At 42.8% G+C, this 23,092-nt stretch overlaps 1 protein-coding gene across 2 annotated transcripts; it reads left to right on the forward strand.

Annotated features, from left to right (window-relative positions):
• The first annotated feature begins 519 nt into the window (after positions 1-519).
• znf219 (zinc finger protein 219) lies at positions 520-22,868 on the forward strand. 2 transcript variants are annotated; one of them, XM_031738829.2, is made up of 5 exons: positions 520-703; positions 10,598-10,682; positions 10,938-13,257; positions 13,418-13,564; positions 16,539-22,868. In XM_031738829.2, exons 2-5 carry the CDS (start codon positions 10,677-10,679, stop codon positions 17,714-17,716), a joined length of 3,651 nt encoding a protein of 1,216 aa, XP_031594689.1. In that variant the 5' UTR covers positions 520-703; positions 10,598-10,676; the 3' UTR covers positions 17,717-22,868. The 2 variants fall into 2 exon arrangements, with proteins under 2 accessions (XP_031594689.1, XP_039465897.1); XM_039609963.1 differs by lacking the exon at positions 520-703 and adding an exon at positions 1,191-1,511.
• Positions 22,869-23,092: the final 224 nt, after the last annotated feature.

Below are 23,092 nucleotides of genomic sequence, written 5' to 3' on the forward strand. Positions count from 1 at the left end.
CCTATTGGTCACCCAGCCTCATGTTGGGAACCCCTCCTCTTCCTCAACGCATCAAAATTTGTGCACTTTGTTTCTTCCCATCCTCATAGCGGCCATGTGTTTCCGGGGTGGCTCACCACAACATTTTAGCTGCCTCTTGCCTCTGTCATCACTTTTATCTCACTTCTGTTGGTGTGAAACTTTCTTCTTCTTCTCCTTCTTCTCCTTCCAACCCCAAAAAAATGTCTCTTAACTGTCAGCTACCCGCCACCCCAGATGCCATATTTAGGATACAAATGTGAAGAGATGACAGCGTTGTAAAATGGTGCCCGTGCTGAGATTATAATTAACATTTCCAACCTACATCACTCTCCCTCCCACTTCTCCTATGCCCCCCCCACCACCACTCCCCCCCATTCACTCACTCCTGTGTAATAAATGGGCAAAAATGCAAGAAGAAAGGAGAGAAGGGGAGAAGGAAAAGAAAAGGGAGATGGAGGAGGAGGAGGAGAGAGATAGTGTGTGTGTGTGTGTGTGTGTGTGTGTGAGAGAGAGAGAGAGAGGGAGAGAAGAGGGTGACCAAACGGAGGGAGGAGGGAGGGGGAAACGGCGTATGCTTGTATACAACCCTGATTTCCATTTTTTTCCCAACTCGTAATGTATTTAATTCAAGTGAAACGTAATCATGACGTGTCGTGTCATTAATCTCCTCGCCGCCTCTCCCGTAAGTACACTGAGTCTTTACTTTCAACATATATCCTATATCTTCATTTATCTTCTTACATTTTATTCACCACTATGTTTACATATATGCACTTTTATGCGTGCTGGCACGAAACACCGGCGACGAAACATTTCCAAAATTGTTTAATTTACTGCGACTGTTGTTGCCTCTTTTTTCTCTCTCTTCTTCTTCTTCTTCTTTCACGGGCAACACGCGGGATAATGGCCAACATAGTTGTTGATGTGTTTTATTTCACTCCGCTTTTTCACATTTATTTATTTATTTATTTCATTGGCAGCTTTGGCTGTGTGTGTGTGCGCGCGTGCTCGCATGTGAGTGATTGGCACGAGGCATGCATGTATGTATGTATGTATGCATGTAACCGCGCGCTCCGGACCACTTTACGTGTGTGTCATGTATGTAAGCCGGTGTATGTGCGCGCGTGGCCGACAAGCATGTAGCAGTCGGAGCTCCGCTTATAAGCCGTGACATGACAAAAAAAAAGAAAAGAAAAAAGCGGAGAAATGCACTGTTTTCCCTCATAACTGAGGAAATACTCGGTGTAACAGTTAAACCAAGTCGACTCGAACAGTCAGCACGAGATGAAATGCGACTTAAAAATGCTCGCAAGTGCACGAAAAGTCACTCGGAGGTTTATTTTTGTTTAAAAATTGAACACAACTTCAGCTAAGTTGTTGTGCAAGCTAGCTCTTAATTTTTGTTTTTATCCGCGCGAGCAGTTTGGTAATTTGGCAGCTCTTCTTTAACCTCTCTGAAAAAAGAACGGCGTCTTCTTCTTCTTTTTTAAGTAGGTTATGTTTTTATTATTTATTATACATGTGTATTTTTTTTTTAAAGAAGAGCCAAGTTCTCTGTGCGTAACGGAGGATTTCGATAAGCCGCGGACATATTGTCCAAGCGTAAAAGTGGATTTTTGCATGTTAGCAAGTTGATTTACAAAGCGTAATTTGTAGGTAGATGCGATTAGCTTGACTAATTCTTTTGTTGGACACACATTAGGCATTGTATTGTGCGTTGTTTCCGAGATAAGCACCGCCACTTTTCGTGTGGGATACGCGCAAAAAAAAGGAAAAAAAAGAAAAGACTGTTTAACGGTGCTTTATAAACCTTATACTTTCGGCCACCTTTTACTACAATGTTTACTACAACCCGTTTAGTTGTCCTAACGTTACCTCAGCGCTCAGAAAGTAGCATAGCAAGTGTGGCAATACATAAAATGTTGGGGCCGTGTGCGTGCAAAACGCGTGTCGCCAGATTGTGTTCAGTAAAGATAAGTTACCGGTTTTCGTCCAAAAATGTGCGTTTTTGGACACGATGGCTCTTTTTTTGAGGGGGTGAGGGGGGGCACTGATGTCGGTGGTAGATTGGCAGAGAGGGATTCAAGATGAAATCCATGATGGCACTTTTCCCCCCCTCTCGTCCTCTCCTTGCTCGCTCACTCGTCTTTTTCCCCTCCCTTAATCTTTTGTATAGAAAATTTAGGAACAAAATGGAGCAGGGGAGAGAGAGCGATAGATAGGCTGACATGACACACACACGCCACCCTCCGACTTCTCCGACTATCCTGCATCCCCCCTGTTTATGATTTTTAATCGCATTTTTTCTTTTGGTTGTTGTTCTTGTTTCTATTTGGAAGCGGGATTGTGCGCGGACACCATCTGCGGGCAGGGTTAATTTGATTTTAGTGTGTGTGGGGGGGTGTTTATTAGTGCATTGTTTGTTGATGGTTATTTATTTCATTAATGTGCCTCTAATTGAGATGGCCGCGAGAGAGAAGAGAGAGGGGGAAAAGGAGCGTACTGAAAATGGTTGCACGTTATTGACGCACATCACAGGGGCGAGGAGGAAATTCCTCTTGAGATAAGGCGCAGACGTGTCATCTGGGTTGACCAAAGACACTCCCGTCGCCTTTTTCTATATCCAATGGAATATGTTTAGGGATCCTGAAATGCCCTATTTTTTTTTTTTTTTTCATATCTACCCAAAATGTCACACTCTTGAGAGCCTGTGCACAGTGGAAGTAGGTTGACATTGCTTGCGTGTCCTAAAATCAGGCATGTTTTTGGAGGGTTTGGCATTTTTTTAAGACAGTTTTATGCACATTAACTTTCATAATCCCTCTCTGAAAAAGAAAAAAGAAAGGAAAGCAGAGACAATTAGAAAAGAAGTGACTTCACTCCAAATCCCTGTTTTTCTCTGGATCATTGCCCGCAAGAGTGACTTTTGGCAACAAGACGCTACTTTTCCTTATCCGGGCTTGATCAAAAACTAATAACGCAAGCATTCTTTTTTTAAATTATTACTCTGTTGGTAAAAAAAGCCTCCCCTGCCTCTCTACAGGTTGTTTGCCATTAGATATAAGGCGTTGATTTCATGTCAAACCCTTGGCAGATACTCATCTGCAACCAGCTGTACTAATGAATATAAAACACTGGCCCCATGTTAAAAAGGCTCTAATGGTTTTTGCTTCATTCAAACCTCTGTCTGCTTGTTGTGTTCAAGTAGTATCCACCTCCTCCTCCACCTCCTCTGTCACCCTCAATGCTGCCTACTTCCCATCTTTGTACATACTGTACTGTACTTGAAGGGGCACATCCACCCCATCCAGGTGGCTCTTGGGAAAGAGATTGTATGTGAGGGGAGAATGAGACAGAGGGAGAGAGAGTAAAAGGGAAAGGAGTGTAGCACCAATCAAGGCTTCTGATTGATATAATTGGGTCATTAGTGCGCTGCGGGAGAGGCACCTGCTTGCCCTCAGTTAGGGAGAATCTACTGCATTGTGACATTTTGAGACTGTTGAGAGTTCTGCTAGGCTGCTCGGGATTAGAGTGTATTTAGAGCATTAGGGTCTTACTTAAATAGTCTGCCACTTTTTGTCACTCGCATTTAGTTTGGAAGACCAGCTCTGAAATCAGCGTTTGCAGCAGAGGCGTACAGGTAGATGGTGTGAATAAAAAACAAAAAAATCAAATGCGACGATTTGATAAGCAAAACATTTTTCCAACTTTCCATTAGTGGCAGTCCCGTGTCTGCGCTTTTCAGCCAGGTGTGCGATGTTATGAAGGCAAGCAGTATTTGAATTTCTCCCTCAAGTTTGTTTTTAAGTTACAATGCAACTCTTTTTGTGTTTTTTTTGGTCGCATTTCATTTGACCTACTCAGTGCAGCACAACAGATGCCTTCCCAGAAGAAAAACTGAAAGTGTGAACTATTCTGGCCTCAATTTAGTCTGAAAACATTCTGGACACCGCATCAAAGCACTTTATAGTGTAACCTGAAGACTGTGCAATAGAGAGAGAACCCCGGCAGTCCCCAGTGAGCAAGTACTCGGCGACTGTGGGGAAGAAGACGTTATAGTCATTGTTGGAGTGCATCCTCACTTTTCAGCTCAAATCCCCTGCAAAAAAAAAATAAAAAATAGAAATAAAATGTTACATTCCAGCCTATACATAGAGTCAGGGAGCCCTTGAGTGCAATCAGTCACCCTGAATTACAACAGGATGCGTTGATTTAAGTACTGACACCTCCCATTTATATGTGTCTTTATAAAATATAGTGCAACTGAGTGTGTTTCAAACAAGATGTTCCTAAGAAAGAGAACACATGCTCTGCAAATTTCCCCAGGGTGAAGAAAGAATGAAGCCATTACTATTATACACTTACCCTTTTTCCCCCCACACTAAAGCTGTTTTAGGTATCTGATATATATACATAAATACCCCAGGGAGGTCACAGTGAGTGGTGAGCATCCCTGAGGGGGTTGAAAGTAGTGTGTTGCTTAAGGACACTAAAGTAGAAGGGGTGTCATTCATGGAAGAAAGGTTTCTGAACCTTTTCCCAGACAGTAGGGAGAAAATTGATCAGGTGGATGTTTGTTTCACCTGCAGGATTGTCTCCAACCTAGCAACTGATCCTCGGTGTGCACACATAAGCCTTTTAGGAAGAACGCGTACAACCACACGCATGCTCCAACCAATTCTTCTTTTAAAGCTTCAGTCTCGTAATCCCGAGTCAGACGAGTCATTCAGCACCCCCCTTCCCCCTCCACTCACTGGTTTTAGGCACGGCGCGGCCTGTATGAGTTGGAGCGAGACTCTTGTTTTCTCTGCCGAGATGCTTTCCGGTGTTCGGGATTCGCCTGCTCGGGTCTGGCACTGCAACGTTGCTTCCCAGCGTCAGCTTGTGTCCTCTCACTGGAGGAGGAATTCATTCAAAAAGAGAAGAAGCAGGAGCTCGAGAGGGGATGGTGCGTTAGAATAAAGTTGCAAGGTTAGACAAGGAGAAGCAAAAAGGAGTAAGGGTGCGAGAAGTGGAACATAAAACATATCAGTGAGGCAGGAAATGCTGGCTCAAGCTGGACTTTGCGCAGATGAAAGACGGTAAAAGTTGGGACGCTTCCTTTTAATGCAACTCTCCTCTCTGCTAAAGTACCTTTTGAATAAGGTCAGCAGCGTAACAGATGCGAGCCATTTGATCGCCGTTTCACTTGCGTCCTGCGATCAAAACGATACACATGAAGTAGCATTTTTCCCTGTATAAGCAATCTGCAAGACCCATCTTTAACGCTCGGTGGCGGAGAGTGCGCGGGAGATGTTCACCCTTATCATTGTTGAAGCTGAAGATGAGGGAAGAGTGAGAGTGCGAGGCAGGCAAAGTTGAAGTGAAGCTGGCGGTGGGGAGGGAGGAGGAGGTGGTGGTGGTGGTGGTTCAGGGAAAGGTGAAGTAAAGGAAATGAATACCGGCTGTGGGGAAGTTCGCCACGTGACCACGCGATAAAAACCACAGGGCCAAATTATACTGTACCGCACAGGGAGCGGGCTCCCCTCACTTCCTCTCGCTCTCATCTTCTCTTTTTCACACACTTTGGTTTTTTTCCCCATTCCTTGTGGTCAGTCTCTCATACACCCACTTATCCCCAAAGGACACCTCACCTCGCGCTGGCTTCATCACATGAGAGTGCAAGTAATGCAGCGGGAAGAAAGATGCACTTGTAGGGATTCACAGAAATACACACACAGACTGCGAGCACAGTCCTTACTTTATGCCTTAAGGCCGGTGCCTGAGACCTTGAAGATGTCTATTTTTAGGTACGTGGAGGAGGACTTAATTTTCAAACAACACAAAGGTCGCTGTTGCTATAGATCACTGGTTCCCAATCTGAGAGCAAGATCCCCAAGGGGTCACAAGGGGTCAAGAAGAGCAGAGCATACACTCAGATTTATTCTAAGTCTTTTGACATTTACCTCCACAGGCTGATAGGAAATGAATGAAGGGATCATTGTAAGTCAGGCTTAATTATACAAACTGTGACGAGGCATTCAAAGTACTGTTTAGCTTCATGAGGCTACAAATCACAATACACAAACCCTCCTTATATACAACCTATGATACATTAACACTACTTATTATAAAGCTGTATAACACTTCTATCCCACACACACAGGCACCATTATGAACACTAGGTGAAAGGTGATCACACCCTGATATATATTTACAATTACAACATGTATCTCTCATGTGCATGTGCAAACCTGCACTGACTGCCTTCACGATAAAACTCTGCCACTTCGGTGGATATTTACACAGTGACACCCCCGATCCCCACCCCCACCTAACAGAAAAAAACAAAAAACTTGTCTGAACATATTGTGCAAATTTCCCTCAGCCAGTATTTACCAGGGATGTAACGTATGATTCAGCCGTATCGTTATGCACGTCTTGTGGTCTGAGTCAAGGAGTAGTTATCAGTATTTAAACAGTGCAGTTTAAAATAACAAAACAAAACATAGTGACCCTGATGATAAAAAACTCATTTCCAGTCAAGGTAATTCAGGACCCACAAAGCTGCATTTCAGTTGCTGGAATGTCAACTTCGGGACGCTTTAAAGCTGGCGTCATCTTGCGAATTACTGTGTCATTACACTCCTGCTCATGCACTGCAAATTTCAGGATCAGGGGAAAAAAGAAAGAAAAAACAGGAAAAGCCAGTGAAAGTGCAGGAAAATCCAGTTTGTATCGAAGGGATGGGAAAATCCATTATGTGTTGCATATCAGCAGTCAACTATAGCTCCAGGCCTGAGAAGTGGAACAAACGCTTAAGTGCGTTTAACGTGGAGTCTTTGTAACGGCCCGCAGGCCGTGGCTGCGAAGGGAAACCAGGTTGCTCAGAAACCCTGCGTTTCACTCCATTTGTGATCTCAGCAATCGCTTTCCTGAGCAATTTAGGGTCTCAGCGGTTCGCTTTTTAATGATGATGTCATGATGTCTATTTTGTAAATTGCGATCACATTTAGGTGATAAATCAGGGCCTGATTAAATGTGTGGCTATCTTGTGATTGACAAGCTGCTAGCACATGCATCTACAGTGTCTCTTAAGCCTCTTTTCCACTAGTACCTGCTCAGCTAAACTCAACTTGGTTTTTAGGGTTTTTTCATTAGGTGGTAGATCTGGGTACTCTGCACTTTATTAGTGCTTACTCTGACCGTTTTCCAAGTGACGCGAGTCAAGTTGAAAAAGTGATGTCAGCAGACCGCATGCAACTGATTGGTCCACAAATGAGGTCACTGAGTGAGTCATGAGAGGAACTCTTTTGCAAGACTCAAACCCGGCAACGGCTGCCGGGGAATGGCTGCACACCGACTTGGCTCTTTCTTTTACTCTGAGTCTGACAAGAAGCCAGAGTGCGTGAAGCAGGTGTACCATCGCCTCGACCTCCTCCATTGTTGTGTTGTCTTTGGATTGCATGCAAACAACGTCACTGGACTTTTGAGCTGCCTTGCTATAACGACCCCACCCACATTGAGGTGGTAATGGAAAACGACCAAAACCGCGGTGGGTAGAGTCTAGTTGAGCCGTGCAGGTGCTAGTGGAAAAGACAAGACAAACATGGAAAAGACAAAAATAATGCTACACTCATGGCTCCAGACCATTGTTTATATACAGCTTTTGTGTTTATCTAAAGCAAACCAGAAAGTTTCCTTATAAAAGTCTATAGCACTGATTCCCAAAGTATGGGCCGGGGCCCCCTGATGGGTTGCAAAGGTACTGCAGGTGGGCTGCAGTATTAACAGAAGCTCAGTTTAAAATGATGTATTATTGTGTATAGCCAGTAGCCCGTGTTGTTCATGTGGTTTGAATGAAAGTTTCAAGGAAATCCATCACTTTCTCTTGTATTTTGGTTAGAGCGAAGATTTAAGATTGGGTGAGACCCCGTGGGATTTTCTGGTTTTCAAGTGGACCACAACACTCTTGACTTTAGGAATGGCTGGTCTGTAATATCATTGTGAATCTCCTATGTGGATCACATTACCTAATATTAAATATTCATTACCATGACGCACATTTAAAATCAGATTATTACCCCTCCCCTTACAAAACTAAAAACACCCCCCACCCACCACACACACACGTAGGTGTTACATTTTTGTACGCTGCTCTCACCCTTGCGTTGAGTACCTACACCAATCCATTTTATAGCTCGCTGTGTGTGTGCGCACTGGGAATGAGCAGCATTTGTGGATAATGTGAGAATGCCGTCTTCAGTGCGCTTCTTGCTTAATTTACACCTGGTTTTTATGTGTTTTGCCTCCACCTGATTCCAGCATGATTTCTTCCCCACTCCACCCCCTCCCCGAGTCACCCCCAGCCCCCTTTTCCCATGCATCCTCTGCTGCACCTTATCTCCCTCTCTCAATCTATCCAAATTTTCTTTATTGGCATGACAGGGCCGGTGGTTGGCGACAGCCACCGTCACGGTGGAACAATGCATTGTGATGGTGATATTCATATGATAATGCCATCAGACTTAATACTGCAGCAGATACATTTAGATAGCCTCTCTCTCTCTTTTTCCTGCTTTTTATTCCTTCTCCTTTTCTGCACCCCCCTTCTCTGTCTGCATGTGTATTTCTGTGTTGACTTTCAAAATGGATTTTAAATGTTGCTCTCTCTTCATGTTATGCCCCAGCCTGCCACTACCACTACTCTGATTTCTCTGCTATTCTCTGTTCTAGCATGTCGCTTTCTCTTTTTTTGGTTTCTTTGCTTTTTACCCTCAACACCATGTTGCCAATCAAATTAAATCATTTTCATTCACATGGCTTCTGAGACTGTTTCCTTTTTTTAATGCTGCCCAGTTTGTAACTGCTCTGTCTATTTGTCTGTGTCTCCCTCTTTCTTTCTCTCTGTCTGCCTCCTTTCTCCTTTTTTTTTTTTTTTTTTTTTTTGCTCTTCGCCATGTTGGCAGGGCCCAATCTACCAGCTGATATCAGCATTCCTTGGCACTCTGCCAACTGGCAACACTGCAGGAGAGAAAAAAGAGAGAGGAGAGAGAGAGAGGGGAGAGGGAGAGAATGAAAGAAAATTAGTGAATAATAGACGGAGGGAGGGAGGGAGGGAGGGAGCGAGAGAATGAGAGGGGGATGGGAAGAAGTATGAATCAGGGAGAGAAAGAAAGACAGAAGGGAAAGGAATACGGTGAGAGAAAGAACAATAATGGTGGATTAAGAAAGGACTCTGTCTGTGTCTGTGTAAGAGAGTGTGTGTGTGTAAGTGTGTGTGTTTATGTGATTGATATGGTGTGATATCCCTGTGAGTCATAGCTGAGCTAAAATGTCAACTGGCTACATGAGAATCTCTTTGTCATCAAGCCTCAGTAACTCACACACACACACACACACACACACACAAATACTTAAATCCATATAAACACATATGTGACCGTACCGCCATGTGAACAAAAATGTGGGTGACACACCTGCGAGCACAGATGTTCCATTGTTTTTGCCACAGTGATTTATGACCTTTTTGTTGTGTTGTGGGTGCTCGCGCTCGCGTCTCAACTCCTGCAAAAATGATGGACAAAAACCAGCCACGGCGCGCACAAATTCGGTGGAAGTGAGGCGAAGTGCTGCGCTCTCAAAATATTTGGGCGTGTGAGCATGCCCTGCCAAAATGCTTGTGCGTGTTCAATGCGCAGTATCACACTTCACGTTTCAGCTGACTCTGTTATCTGGGGTGACAGTCGCAGTACAGTCGAGACAACAGCAGCAGCAGCAGCGGCGGCAGCAGCAGAATAAGCTCACATATATAAATGACTTCAACAATTAAGCATGACTAAGCAATGTATGGGTGAATGCCACCACACCCAAACAGCAGATTTATTGTTCTGGCTAGGTGCATGCATACCATATGTGAGTGTGAGTGTGTGTGTTTGCGAGTGTGAGCGCATCCGGGCCTGATTTAAGCAAAAAAAGCTGCTACTGTATGACTGTTCAGGAAGGGTGTGTGGGGAAGTCAAAACATTGCGCGCCCATCCTGTTTGGGACAGTCCGTGTCCTGTGGTGGTGCCCTTAACTCCTAAACACACACACACACACACTAATGCACGTTCACACTTCAGATAATCATCCCATATGTGCTAACAGTATGCCGGCGTGTACGCTGAACACATGCAGGAGGCAGAACAGGTGTACACCTGTTACACATTCAATGCGCACACCCACGCAGGCTGAGGAGCAAGTAACGATCAAATACAGATTTTCTTCGTAGTAAACATGCACGTGCATTAAAATGCATTGTTGAGTGTGCATTTGGTGGTTTGCAATCAGAATTTAGGGTGGAATCCGTTCAAAGGGTCTTAGTGCAAATAGCTTTTAATCCTGTTCGGCAAAACTCTGCTACCTGCAGTTCATCGCTCGATATTTCAAAAGCATTATGCTGATACTATTATTCCTAATTTACCTAAAGTCTTTAGTTAGATAATTGTCTTAATATGCTTTTAAAAAAGGCTGGGAACAACTTCAAGTGCAGTAATTGTTTGATTTTTGGTTGCAAATAATATTCTGAGCTTTCTATGCTTGTTTTTGTCCTCAGACAATTACAGGAGGAGACTGCCACAGGACTGTGTCCCCCCTCAGCAGAGACACTAAAGAATGGCATAACATCACACACAATGCTGGTAGGACTTTTTTTCTCTTTTCCTATATGCGCATGCATCAACACATACAGACTCATACCCTCGAAGTTTGTGCAGTTTTTAAAATCTGGCCAAGGTCGTGCTAGAAAAGCTAATTATGCACAACATGCAAATTTAACCTTTTCTTGAGGTTTTTAACTTTTAACTCCTTCTTAAGTCGCTGGTTGCCGCTCATTATCTGTCTCTCTCCCTCTCCCTATCTGTCTCTCTCCCTCTCTTTGTGTTTTGTACTGATAGAGGATGGATTCTCCACCAGAGTGTGTGTTGTCTCTTTCTTGTGAGCAGACCCAGTCGCCCCCAACACTGCCGTCTCTGGACCACAGCCCCCAGACCTCCTCTCCTCACACTCAGCTCTCTCTCCCCGATAGCCCTGTTGTCTTGCCCATTCACAGCTCCGAACCTTCCCCGCAGAGCCCGGACACTGCGCCTTATTTCCCCCTCTCTCCGTTCCCCCTCCACGAGGGTAATAACAGCAATCACCATGATGTTGATGAAGAAGATGACGAGGAAGGGCTGGATGGAGTACCTCCATCCCCAACGCCGGCAGTGGCTTTGTTCCCAGGAGGAGGGGGACAAGAAGCTGGATGCAGCCCTTGTTTGGACTCCTCTCCGCCAGACACACCATCAGCACCATTACTCGGGTGTGGTGCCCTGGAGCTGGCCCTCTCTTCAGGACAGAGTGGGAACTGTAGTGATGAACTAGACCTCCAGCTGTTCCAGAAGGATACTGTTACCAGGGCCACACCTGGAGTTGGAGGGGCCTCTTCGGGGCCTGCACTCAGGTATCCCTGTCATGTATGTGGAAAGAGATTCAGATTCCAAAGTATTTTGTCTCTTCATGCACGAGCTCACAGTCTGGACAGAGACCGGCGAGCTTCAGCTCTGTATAGGACTGGGCTCCCTTCAGCTCCCCTAAAGCAGCACCTCAAAATCCAGCAGAACCACAAAGACCTAATTCCGAATCACAGAAGTCACCCAAACCAGCGTTTACTGCCTGGGGCTCTCATCCAACATCTCACAGAAGACGATGAAGTCAATGGTGAGGTCAAAGGTCTCGATGATGGACTACAGACAGACCAGAACCCCAGTTTTTTACTGGATGACAGCACACCCTTGACCCCTCCGCTTACAGAGGACCCTGTGTCCGTGACCTCTCCCTATTCAGCCACCGGGGAGGGCGTATCTGCTTCCATCACGCCTACATTTCGCTGCCATGCCTGCAAAGGAAAATTCCGAACAGCTTCAGAGTTGGCACGGCATGTACGCATTCTCCACAATCCATACAAATGTACTCTTTGTCCCTTTTCTGCCAGCCAAGAAGAAAGCCTGGCGTCCCACTTACAGGAGTGCCACCCTTCTCCCGATGTACCTGCTCTTCCACCAGCTTACGGTTCGAGGCCCATCATCGCAACCCCCGACACCCCAGTACCCACGCCGACCCACACCCCAGCCCCAACCCCGAGCAACCCACAGCTGACATCAGTTGCTGCAGTGGGCGGGTCCTCCTCACTGCCAGCATTTCGCTGTGACACTTGTGGACAGCGATTTACGCAGTCGTGGTTTCTGAAGGGACACATGCGAAAGCACAAGGACTCCTTGGACCATAAGTGCCAGGTATGTGGCCGTGGCTTCAAGGAGCCTTGGTTCCTCAAAAATCACATGAAAGTTCATCTCAACAAACTTGGCCTCAAGGCTGGACTGGGAAACCCTGGGGGACCAGGAAGTGCTGAGCAGCAGTCTAAAAGCTCCCTCAATGCCCTCTACTCCAGTCTCCTTCTGACTCAGCGAGGAGGTGGTGCCAGAGGAGGTCAGGGAAGACCAGAGAGAGAAACTGGAGGCAGAATTGGGATGGGTTTGAGTAAGTCAGCCATCCTGGGCTATCTCGGTTTGCCTAGTGATGGCAGCGGGGCTAGCTGCATGGAGAGACTTCAAGCAGTGGCTCAAGTAGCAGAGATGGGAAACGGTGGTGGCAGTGTTACTGCAGGGGGAGCAGACTCGGGAAGAGGAGGGGGAACGACTAGAGCAGGGGGAACCGGGGAAACTCCAGCAACAGTTTCAGAAGGAGGAGATCAGGCAACTTGGTGGCAGCTGGTGGCTCGCAGCTTGGCAGTAGCTCAGCAACAGAGGCCTCATCAGCGAGGCCAGCAGCAAGGGCAACGAGGCCCGGGGCGGAGTTCAGTGATTACAGAGGTCGACCAAGTCAGAGCCTACCTTGGAGGCCTGGATCCTAGAGAAGAGACCGGAGGACCAGGAGGGCCATGGGAATGCCCAGACTGCGGAAAGCTGTTCCGCAGTCTACAGCAGGTGGTAGTTCATGCTCGAGTTCACACTCAGAGGCCCCAGAAAGGAGGTGGCAGCGAAGAGGAAGGGAGCAGTCATCATAGAGGAGTGGGGCTGGTAAGAGGAGGCAGCGGTGAAGTGAGACAAGAATCCCAGCTACACAGCGGTGGATCCCAACAAATGGCAGAACTGAGACAGGAATCAAAATTGATCGGTGGTGGATCACAACAAGCTGGAGGATCTGCAGGGTTTCACTCTGTCATCTCAAGCTTCAAAGGTGTGACATGAGTATTTTTTTCTAGTTCTTTGGTTTGTGTTTGCTAGCATATAAGAATATATTGTTTTTCAACTTATGACTTTATTACTTTCTTTTGTCATTAGAATCTTAGCTGCTATCTTTACATTTTCCACTTTTTTTCCTTCTTCCCTACTTGCAGGAGAAAATGGGTTGACGACAGTCTCCTCCATACCTTCAGTTCCCACCAGGGAGCGAGTGCGTGGAAGAGGGATAAAAGACTGCCCCTACTGTGGCAAAGCCTTTCGCTCTTCACACCATCTCAAAGTGCACCTCAGAGTTCACACAGGTGAGATAGTGCTGTGAGTTTAACAAACCGTGTTTACTTTTTTAACCTTTATAAATCCCTGGAAAGGTTGCATTGAGCATCCTTGCTTTTCTAGAACTACCGTTTTTTCTTTTTCTTTTTTTTCAAAGATTTTACCCCAGAGGCCTGGCCAGCGCTAATCATAGCCCTCTACTGCAGGCAACTGAGCTGCTCCACCGGAGCAACTCCAGCTTAAGTGCCTTGCTTGAGCGTATATTAACAGTAGTTTCTGGGGGGAAAAAATCAAGCCACTCCAGGGATTAAAAAGGGAAATTGCTCACTTTTCTTACTGGCCTCTAACCTCGCTACTAGTGAACGGTACAAAAGAAAACCTTTTCATGTCTTCTCCACTAATTAAACAGTAATCCTCATGTCTCTATTTCGATTTGTATAACGCAAAATTTAGCAAAATGAAACTGGTGTGGTTTGATGGTTTTTAAAAAAAAAATAATCTATTTATTTTTATGTGCACTTTATTGACACATATTTATTTTGTGTCAATTACATAAAAATATTAAATAATGCACAAATTAAATGCATGAAAAATTGCAGAGAATTCTCTGTCTTTGAAACAAGAATCTGTAATAAAAATCTTTAACGTCTGCCTTAAATACTGTAAAGAGAAAAAAACATTTTAATAAACTTTTTTAGGACAAAAAGAAAAAGAAGAGGAAAAACTGAGTACAGGATTTCTGATAACCAACGAGTTGGACTTTAATGAAAGTTAGAATCTCGAACACCACTCACTCACACTATTAATTAATGATCCATATTCATAAGCCTTTATCAGCATGAGTCATTGTCACTTTTCATTATTTGCCTTCAGGTGATGTATTTGATCAAAATTAAAAACCATCTCTCATTTTTTGCGATGCCACCTATCACTACTAACTGGAGAACTTCCCATAAAGACAGCAGCCAAAAAATGCACACTGTGAAGTCTTCTTAAGAGTTGCCATCATCATTACTCATTTTATAGCTGAAAAGACTTATCTCAACGCGTTTATATTTTTCCCAATCATGCACTGCTCATTTTCTCATACACTACTGCCTCTGTTCCATCAAGTGATTATCACATGGTCAGTAATTAAAGCAAATGCATCAAATTATGATAATGCTCTCTTCAGAATCTCGTTTCCCATCGAGAGTTTTATCCCGTCTTTAGTGTTTGTTTCACCAACACAATCAAGTTGTCCCTGCATCTGTATGTACGCCTGCATTCGGGCCTGCGTTCCTCCTATGTGACCAGTTTTTTCTTTTTTTAACTCTTGGGAATAAGATCATTTACGTTTTTCATATGTTTAACGTTTCCTGCTGTTAATGTTCAACATCATCCCCTTTATCTTTCCCAGCTGTGTAATTTTGAATGAGTAATGGAATACTGCCATCTCTCTTTAAAACATGTAACTGCACCTCTTACTCAGAACTGCTCAAATGACCTTTGAGCAGCTTATGCTTGCTGCGATTTTGCAAAATACTTGCTTGCCATACTTATTTGCGATGTTACGATTTTGCAATAAGTGCTGTAGTGTTTCAGCATAGTGAATGTACTTTCAACTTATTTTAAAAATGATTGCATTTTTTCCATTTTTTGTGTATCTTTTACACATGAAACCATTTAGACTGCTGAAATTTGTCCCCAGGTCTGCAATTCACCTAGAGTGTACCCATGAGATAGTCCTCAGTAAATAGGAGTGAGTGAAACTGATTAAAAAGTAAGAATTATTTACAGGGAAATTTTATTGTAGCTGCCATAAAAAAAGTAATTGTATATATCGGTATTGGAAAAAATCAATCTGACCTTGTTTTATTTGCAAAACTGGCTTTCCTGTGAAAAAACATGATTTGTTTATTTGTTTATGAACCGCTCTTTTAAGGTCCCACCACAACATTTCAGTCAGGTTGAGGTCTGATTAGGCCACTGCAGCACCTTGAATTTTTATTTTTAGCAATTCTGTTGCAGATTTGCTGCTGTGCTTGGGATCTTTGTCATGTTGCATGGCCCGGTTTGAAACAAGCTTTGACTATTAAACAGATGGTCTCACATTTGACTCTAGATTACTTTGGTATACAGAGGAGTCAATAACTGTAAGGCGCCCATGTTCTGTGACTGCAAAACAAGGCCAAATCATCACTGTTTCACAACTGTGCTCAACAGTTTGTATGCTTGTGTTTCTTAGCAATAAGAGGCTTGCTCCTGGCAACTCTTCCAAATAAGCCATATTTGTTCAATCTTTTTTTAATTGTACTGTCATGAACTTTAATATTTAACATGCTAACTGAGGCCTATAGAGTCAGAGATGCAGCTTTTAGGTCCTTTGCGGTTTGTTGGACAGTGTCGAATTGGGGTGAATTTGCAGAGACGTCCACTCCTGGGAAGATTGTGTCATTTTATTAACACACTCCTGAACCTGCCAGACCAGAAAACTGCTAAAAATTCTGCTTTCATAGAAATGCTCAGACTTGCTGATGATCATTTAATCAAGCGTATTTGATTAGCAGCACCTGGGTGCTACTTAAGTATTTAATTCCTATGGAAGTCTCAAGAGTATTCTTAGTTTGTCATGTGGCTTCAAGGACCTGTGAAAGATTTCTTTTTTGCATGACTGTACATGTGTGTATAAGAGGCAACTGTTTTTCAGGGTCAAAGGTGAGTACCATCAGGTTTCTACTAAAGAAAAAAAACCATCCTGTGTGTGAAATCAAAATTGTGTATGCCATAAAAAAGCTTATTGTATATGATGTCATTAATACTAACACAAAGGTATTTCACTAACTGTAATATAAAAATACTTAAAATCACCCGAATATTTTTTTTCCTTCTTACCCAGTGAACATCCATTTTTGAGGCATTCGTTTTTGGAGCATCTAATGAGTCCCACTGTTTTGTAAAAGATTTTTCTAGCTTTATTTTTACTGTTCTATACATAAACTTTCTTCATCATGTTTTCTCTAGGTGAGAGACCCTACAAATGCCCCCACTGTGACTATGCGGGTACTCAATCTGGCTCTCTGAAGTACCATCTCCAGCGGCACCACAGGGAGCAACGCAATGCCTTATCAGCTGCCTCAAATTCCTCCTCCTCCTCTGGTCTCACCTCCACTATCAACAGTCTGACCTCTGGAACCTCTGGATTGGTCAAGCAGCGCCGATCTCAACCCAACCACTGCCCGGTCAACCGGGCTCCAACAGACAACCCCGCTTCTCGACCCAGCCAGCAGTCCTGGCTCCTGGGACTTCCAGACCAGCGGGAGCATCGAAAGGCCTTAGCAGCTCTAAGGGATGTTGACCTGGAGACCCAGTACAGGTACCTGTCTGGAGTAATGGGTGCGCTTTACCAAGGTGGAATGGAAGGAGGCTGGATCAGGGAGTCTCCTCCACCAAAGGCACCTAAGGTGTCACGGCGTAAGCCCCTTACTACAAGCCGAATGGTTCAAGCATCAAGTGACAAGGAAGTACCTGTGCCATCAACTCAGGAGGGTGGTTTTGAACCACTGGATCTGTCCCGTCGCACTTCACCTGGTCTTGGAGGGATGGAGGAGGATGGAGGCATGAGTGTAAGGGAAGGTGGTGAGGATGCCGTAGAGGATAGTTCAACAGGGGTCAAACTGAGCCAGTGTTTGTTTTGTCCTTTTCGAACATCGTCAGCAGAGCTGATGGCCATGCATCTCCAGGTCAACCACACCAGTAAGTCCAGGCGCAAAAGAAGCTCTTCAGTGATCTTGGATGATGATGGAACCTCAAAGGCCACAAGGCCAAGAATGGATCCCTCTGACCTCGACCCTCTGACAATATGGAGGCATGTAAGTGAGGCCGAGTCCCAGGCCTCCATGGGAGAATGGTCCTTAACTCAGTCCCAAACCCTTAATGGTATCTCTGAGCACACAGCAGAACATCTGGGTAATGCTCTTGAACACCCAAACTCCATGTCCTCAGTGTCAAAGAATGTAACAGATGTTCCTGAACTCAAGGGCAAAATTGATGAAGAGAAAGATGAACAAGATGAAGAATTTGAAGAGAATTTGGAGAACAGCAGTCTGGAGGATTCACAAGACCAAGATCTGAGGATGTCTCTCGCTCTTTCACCAGCCCTGAGCTCTAACCACGTCGGAGGGGAGGAGGATAGAGTCTAAGGAGATTAAAATGTTTTGAGTGACACCACTTAAATTGGAATGTTGGGTTTATTTTTTTCCAACAAATTTTGACAAAGAATTGAAGAAAGGGCAGAAAGTATTACAGAGAGAGAAGTTGTTTATGGTTAATGGTGTTTTGCCCTGTCATACCTTCATTTCTGGGCAGTCCTGAGGAGTCTTGACAGAGAGGAGAGCCACAGCTATGGTATTTCCTCTGTCATTATTTGTCTACTTGAGTTTAGACTTTGTGGTCCACCACAAAATACGGTAAAATTCCTGTAAAAAAAGAAAGCGCATGGATGCATCTTTTCAGGATTTTGTAGGCCACATTTTCTATTTGTTTTTCAGACTTCACCGAAGGATGGGTGATTTTTACAATGATCTCCAATTTGATAATCGAAAGATCTAGGGCAAGGTCCTGCATCATTCTAGAGTTGTGCATTTATCCCACACTTATAATGGACTGGTAAATCCCAGACTACAACACTGACCATGCTGGAGCCAGCTGCGACTAGATGCTCTCCTGACTGACTGACCACTGAACAGCTTCAGGTTCCTCCTCAAACTACAAAAAACAGACACGGAGGAAAGTTTAGTCTAAAAAAGTTTCAAGCTGCAAACCTCAGCTAAGCTATTCTTTATTAATTTAAGGCATGAGGCAACTGTTACAGGCCGTGTGCTTTCCTTCAAGTATGTATCACTGCCTTGTTTGTCAGAAAAATGTTTCTTGATGACTGTGCTAAAGAAAAACAGAAAGTTTGTAATATTTTTGTTCATTTGTTTTCAGTTAGTGCCTGTTCATGTATGTCGTCGAGAGAGTCTCTGGTATCCCTGCCCATCGAGGCTCTGATAGATCGTTCATTTTATCTGAATATACAGTTTAAACGATTTAAGTACAATATATTTGTTAAAAGTGGTTCTAGGGTGTTGTGAATAGTTCAGTTGTAAAAGAAATGCTACATCATAGTGTAATGTCCTTGACACAGACTGTAGCTGTTTGTGGCTCAGCTTGAAAAGAACAAAAAAAAAAAGTATGTGATATAATGTGAGGAAAGGTCAAAAGCTGAGCGCTTAAAAAGGAGGTCAAAGTTCAACATTCAGTGTTTACAATGGTAGCGGTTGTTGGTTGGGGATGCAAAGGCACCAACTGAACACAGAGCGAGAGTCTGTGTGAGGGCTGAAGGGGCGACGCTTAAGCTCCTGAATACAATCAACTGACACATTGTTTTAAAGAGACTACGACTGTGTCAAAAAAAAGGAAAATTTTAACTTTTTACAAGGTAGAGAACGACAAAGAAAGCAGTCTAGCTGCCAGACAGGACTAAATCTAAGAAACAAACTGTACTCTTGGGTTACGGTGTGTTTTAGATGAGTAGTTTCCCTCTCTTCTTCTTCTTTTTTTTGTTTTAATAAGAAAAGAAAAGACAATGGTAGGAGTAATTATTAAAACACTAACAAACGCATAGGCATCCCAGTAGATTATGTGTAGCTTTTGTAAAGACAAGAAAAAAAAGCAGACTTTTGTTTATTTTCCTTTCAAGATGCTTACAGAAAAGGTTATCAATATAGGTGATATTGATTATAATGTTTGTGAGCTAAGACTAGTTGGAATGTCTATACAGAGCACTGTGCAAGTTTTTTTTGAGTTCCCAAAGTAGTTGTTTTCATTTTGACTTTATCAATAGACCAAATGTTTTTTCAATGGCAGTTGTCACTTTCGGTTGTCATTTTTAAGTGTGTAAATGTGTGGTTTCAGTAGATTTACCCCATCGATTAGCAAAATCAGTCAGCTAGGTTGTCAGTGTATCAGATTCGACCACTGAACTGGTGGTTAGGAAAAAAAAATGAAGTGCATTTTGTTTTTTATGTGGAAACATCCAGTAATCATTTCTTTACCCTAGTTTGAAGGTATATTTATGAATGTGAGGCATTAATATTCTCTTACACTGGTTAACAGCCTCTATTTATCTGCTAAGACTCAAATTGATGGGGTAATTTATGATTGTGACCACTCTTTAATGTGCATTAATGTGATTAAGTTCCCTTTTTAGAGCACCTTATGAGTTTTGTAGTGAAAGTCCCTTAGTGGTGTCTCCTTTAACAACTACTGTCAATGCCACCGTGCCTTCTGTTTCAAGCACTTCCTGGTATATTTTGTAAAACTCACCAAAAGCACTTAGCCTATATCGACACACTCTCTTTCCTCTTTCCTATTCCCCTTCAACACATCAGCCCATTCTCTTGATCATCTTCTCCTGTGTTCACCTCCTGATCCCTCTATTCTTGTGTTTTTGTTTTCATTATTTGCCATTTTTTCAGGCCCATTGGGCCTTAAACAAGGTCACTAGGCCTTATGTTCTAGCATGGCTAGACTCTTAAAAGAATGAACTACCTACCCTTAGACAAGTAAAAATTGTTGTAGAAGTAGGGTTAGAGAACTTCGGGTCTTAATACTAACCCTTGGTAAACCAAAGCCCAAGTCTAAGACACATATATGTTGTGTTTAATCTCATGAGGTGCCAAAACATGTCTGATGTGACACTAAAGCAAATACACTCGAGGAAACAAAATAATTCACCTTTTTTCTTTTACTCTCTCTTTTTCCCCCCATCATGCTTGCTCTCCCTCCATGTCCTGCTCTCATCTGTAAACAGTCTATCTCTAGCACCACTTGAAGGTGACGTGTACTATCTGGTATTGAGGCCTTTATTAGATTTTTATTTCAGTTTGTGTGGTGTTTGTTCAATGCCGTTGAGATGGAAAAATGCTCTTATAATGATAAGTATTATTGTTTTAGCATTATGGTTAAAAAAACAAAAAAACAAAAAATCAAGAGAAATGTGTTGTTGAATGTTGTACAGATAGCATTAGAGATGTTGTGTTTTTTTAAGGAGAGCACAAACCCGAGCAATGGTCCCTCCAACTCCTCCCGCTGGCAGATGGGAATAAAATGGACTGCCAATCATCATAAAGGTCTAATGACAAAAAGTCCCAGAGCTGTGGCATATTTTCAAAAGAAACAAAAGATTTGAATGTAAAAATGAAGCCAAGGCCTCATTATTTCCAAATTGATTGCAAAGAAACAAAAATCCTCTCTGCACCTAAGCTAATCATTTTAATCTTTCGAAGGTGTACTTTAGTAGGAGTAAGACAAACACACGTGCGGCTTTGTTGTGACTCAAAAACAGGGAAACCAGGATGCGCTTACCTCAAAACTGATGAAATGCACAGTTGGTGTACCTAACATGTTTAGCAATTTCTATTTTTCATACTCTCAACACCATCCTTCCTACTGTTTCATTGAGGTGTAGCAGCATATGTGTCTGCATATGGGATGTGATACAACCACCGGTAGCGACGGTAGCGTCTTTTCCCAGACTGGTTGGCAAGTGGTTGTTGGAATTGGTCACAAAGAGACTGGTGCAATGAAGATTTTGTTGTCATTGCTTTGGCCACTAACAAAGTGCTGTGGTTGCCTGTAGTTTCTACACAAGTTGGTGAATTACTTGCAAACAGTCGCAAATTTTTTTCTTGAAAAAAATTGCAACACAAACAGAGAATGTTCACCTTCAAAGTAAAAGCCAAGTGATTTTAAAAGATGTGGCTTTTGCTTTGAAGGCAAAAGTTTTACTACCGCTCTGAGAGTAGCTGGCAAGTGTGTGCAGATAAGTCAACATGTTCCTTGTAAACCGTGGGTGACTGCAGCAGTTTTCTAGGAATAAAGGCTTTCACCATCTAGTCAGTGAATAAACATTTTTTGCTAGCAACTGGTGGCAGATGATCACAGCCTCATTTCTAGACCTGCGTCTGGGGCCTTATTCACCCTACAGTGTCACACATCCGAAATAGCACACTAGTTAACATCATCTTAGCCATCATGTTATTAGCAATGACATGACTGCAAAACGTAAATATGCTATATATGTTATAAAAGAAAAAAAAAGGCTTTTAAAAGCTAAGTTGCTCTTGTGTCATCAGATATGTGCCTAGTTTGTGTAAGATATAGTACTGCTGTTCAGTGAAATCAGTTATAATTAATGCATCGAGGAAGATTTTATCCACGGATGCTAACTGACGCTGGGTAATGCCTCGATATTTTAAACCAACAATGGCATGTTGTTGGGCAGTGTTTTGATCTAGAAAATAAAAAATATGGTTGTATATGTTCTCTGTCATTTATATAATCACTATCAGAGTGCTGAACAACCACACGTAGTAAACACAAGGAAAGAAAACTGCTCATGCTAGCAATGCTAATATTAGCTACAGGTTTTCCGTCTATTAAACGTGTTTAGTCTAAATTTAAAAGTACATTTGGCCAAATAGGAGACTACAAACAGTCCTACCTTTGTCTTGAGATACTAACACATCAGAGCAGGTCGACATGTTTTATATGTAACCGTTTATTTGCCGAATGATTACTGAAGTAGAAAGAGTGCATAACATCCTGTGTTAGCTAGCTCGTCTATATTGTTACGGTTAAACTTTACTGTTAAGTTCAAGCTGCTTGTTACTGAGTAGAGTCTGCCCTCTTTTCTTCTCTGGTATTTATTCATTAGTTGGTTAAAAAAATGTACTCAAATGTCAAATCAACTACAAATTCTCTTTTTAATTAAATAGTTGTAAACTGCAATTCTGTAATAGCTAATAAGAATATTGTCAGATTTTAAGGTGCATTCCCAATTTTTAGAATAATTCACAATTAGAAATAGAGACAAAATCAGCTGACAATTTAACAAAGTATTCAAATGTTCCCAAGAAGATTGCTTGTGTTTGTCTGACTTCAGTTAAGTTGATTTTTTTGCCAAACAATTGTTAAAAAATCAGCAAATTTTTTGCACAATTTTCAATTTGCTTGCATGTAATTTACAAATAGACATGAAAACGGCACCTTATATCCTGATTGTGAATCAGAAAATTCTCCAGAAAGGATGCATTTGTCATTTCAAAGGGTATTGGTCTTTTTTCTGTAATATGACAAATCTTTTGCGAGGTGAGGGGACCACGCTGGGTTTGGGCTCTTGTGTAGTTTACTGCCATTGCAGTGAGGGAAAACTGACCTAACATAGTAGTGACTAATATAACTTTGTGGACAGATAAAAAAAAATAAAAATAAAACACATTAGAAATAAATAAACACAAACAAATCTTGTCTCTCTCTCTCTTTTTTATACCTGTTCATTTAGGATACAGTTGTTCTTTAAAGTGTGAAAACGCTCCGTGAGACAGCTTTATTTAGCATGTTTATCTGCATTCTATAAGAACGTGTTTGTGACTTGAATTTGAGATGTTGAGATGCTGCATCTGGTTGAAGTGGGTGAAATACAGAAAACTTGAGCTTGTTGCAAAAGGAGCCCTCCTGTGGCCTTGACTGGT

Source organism: Oreochromis aureus, linkage group 3 (genome assembly GCF_013358895.1).
Source record: "Oreochromis aureus strain Israel breed Guangdong linkage group 3, ZZ_aureus, whole genome shotgun sequence".
NCBI lineage: Eukaryota > Metazoa > Chordata > Actinopteri > Cichliformes > Cichlidae > Oreochromis > Oreochromis aureus.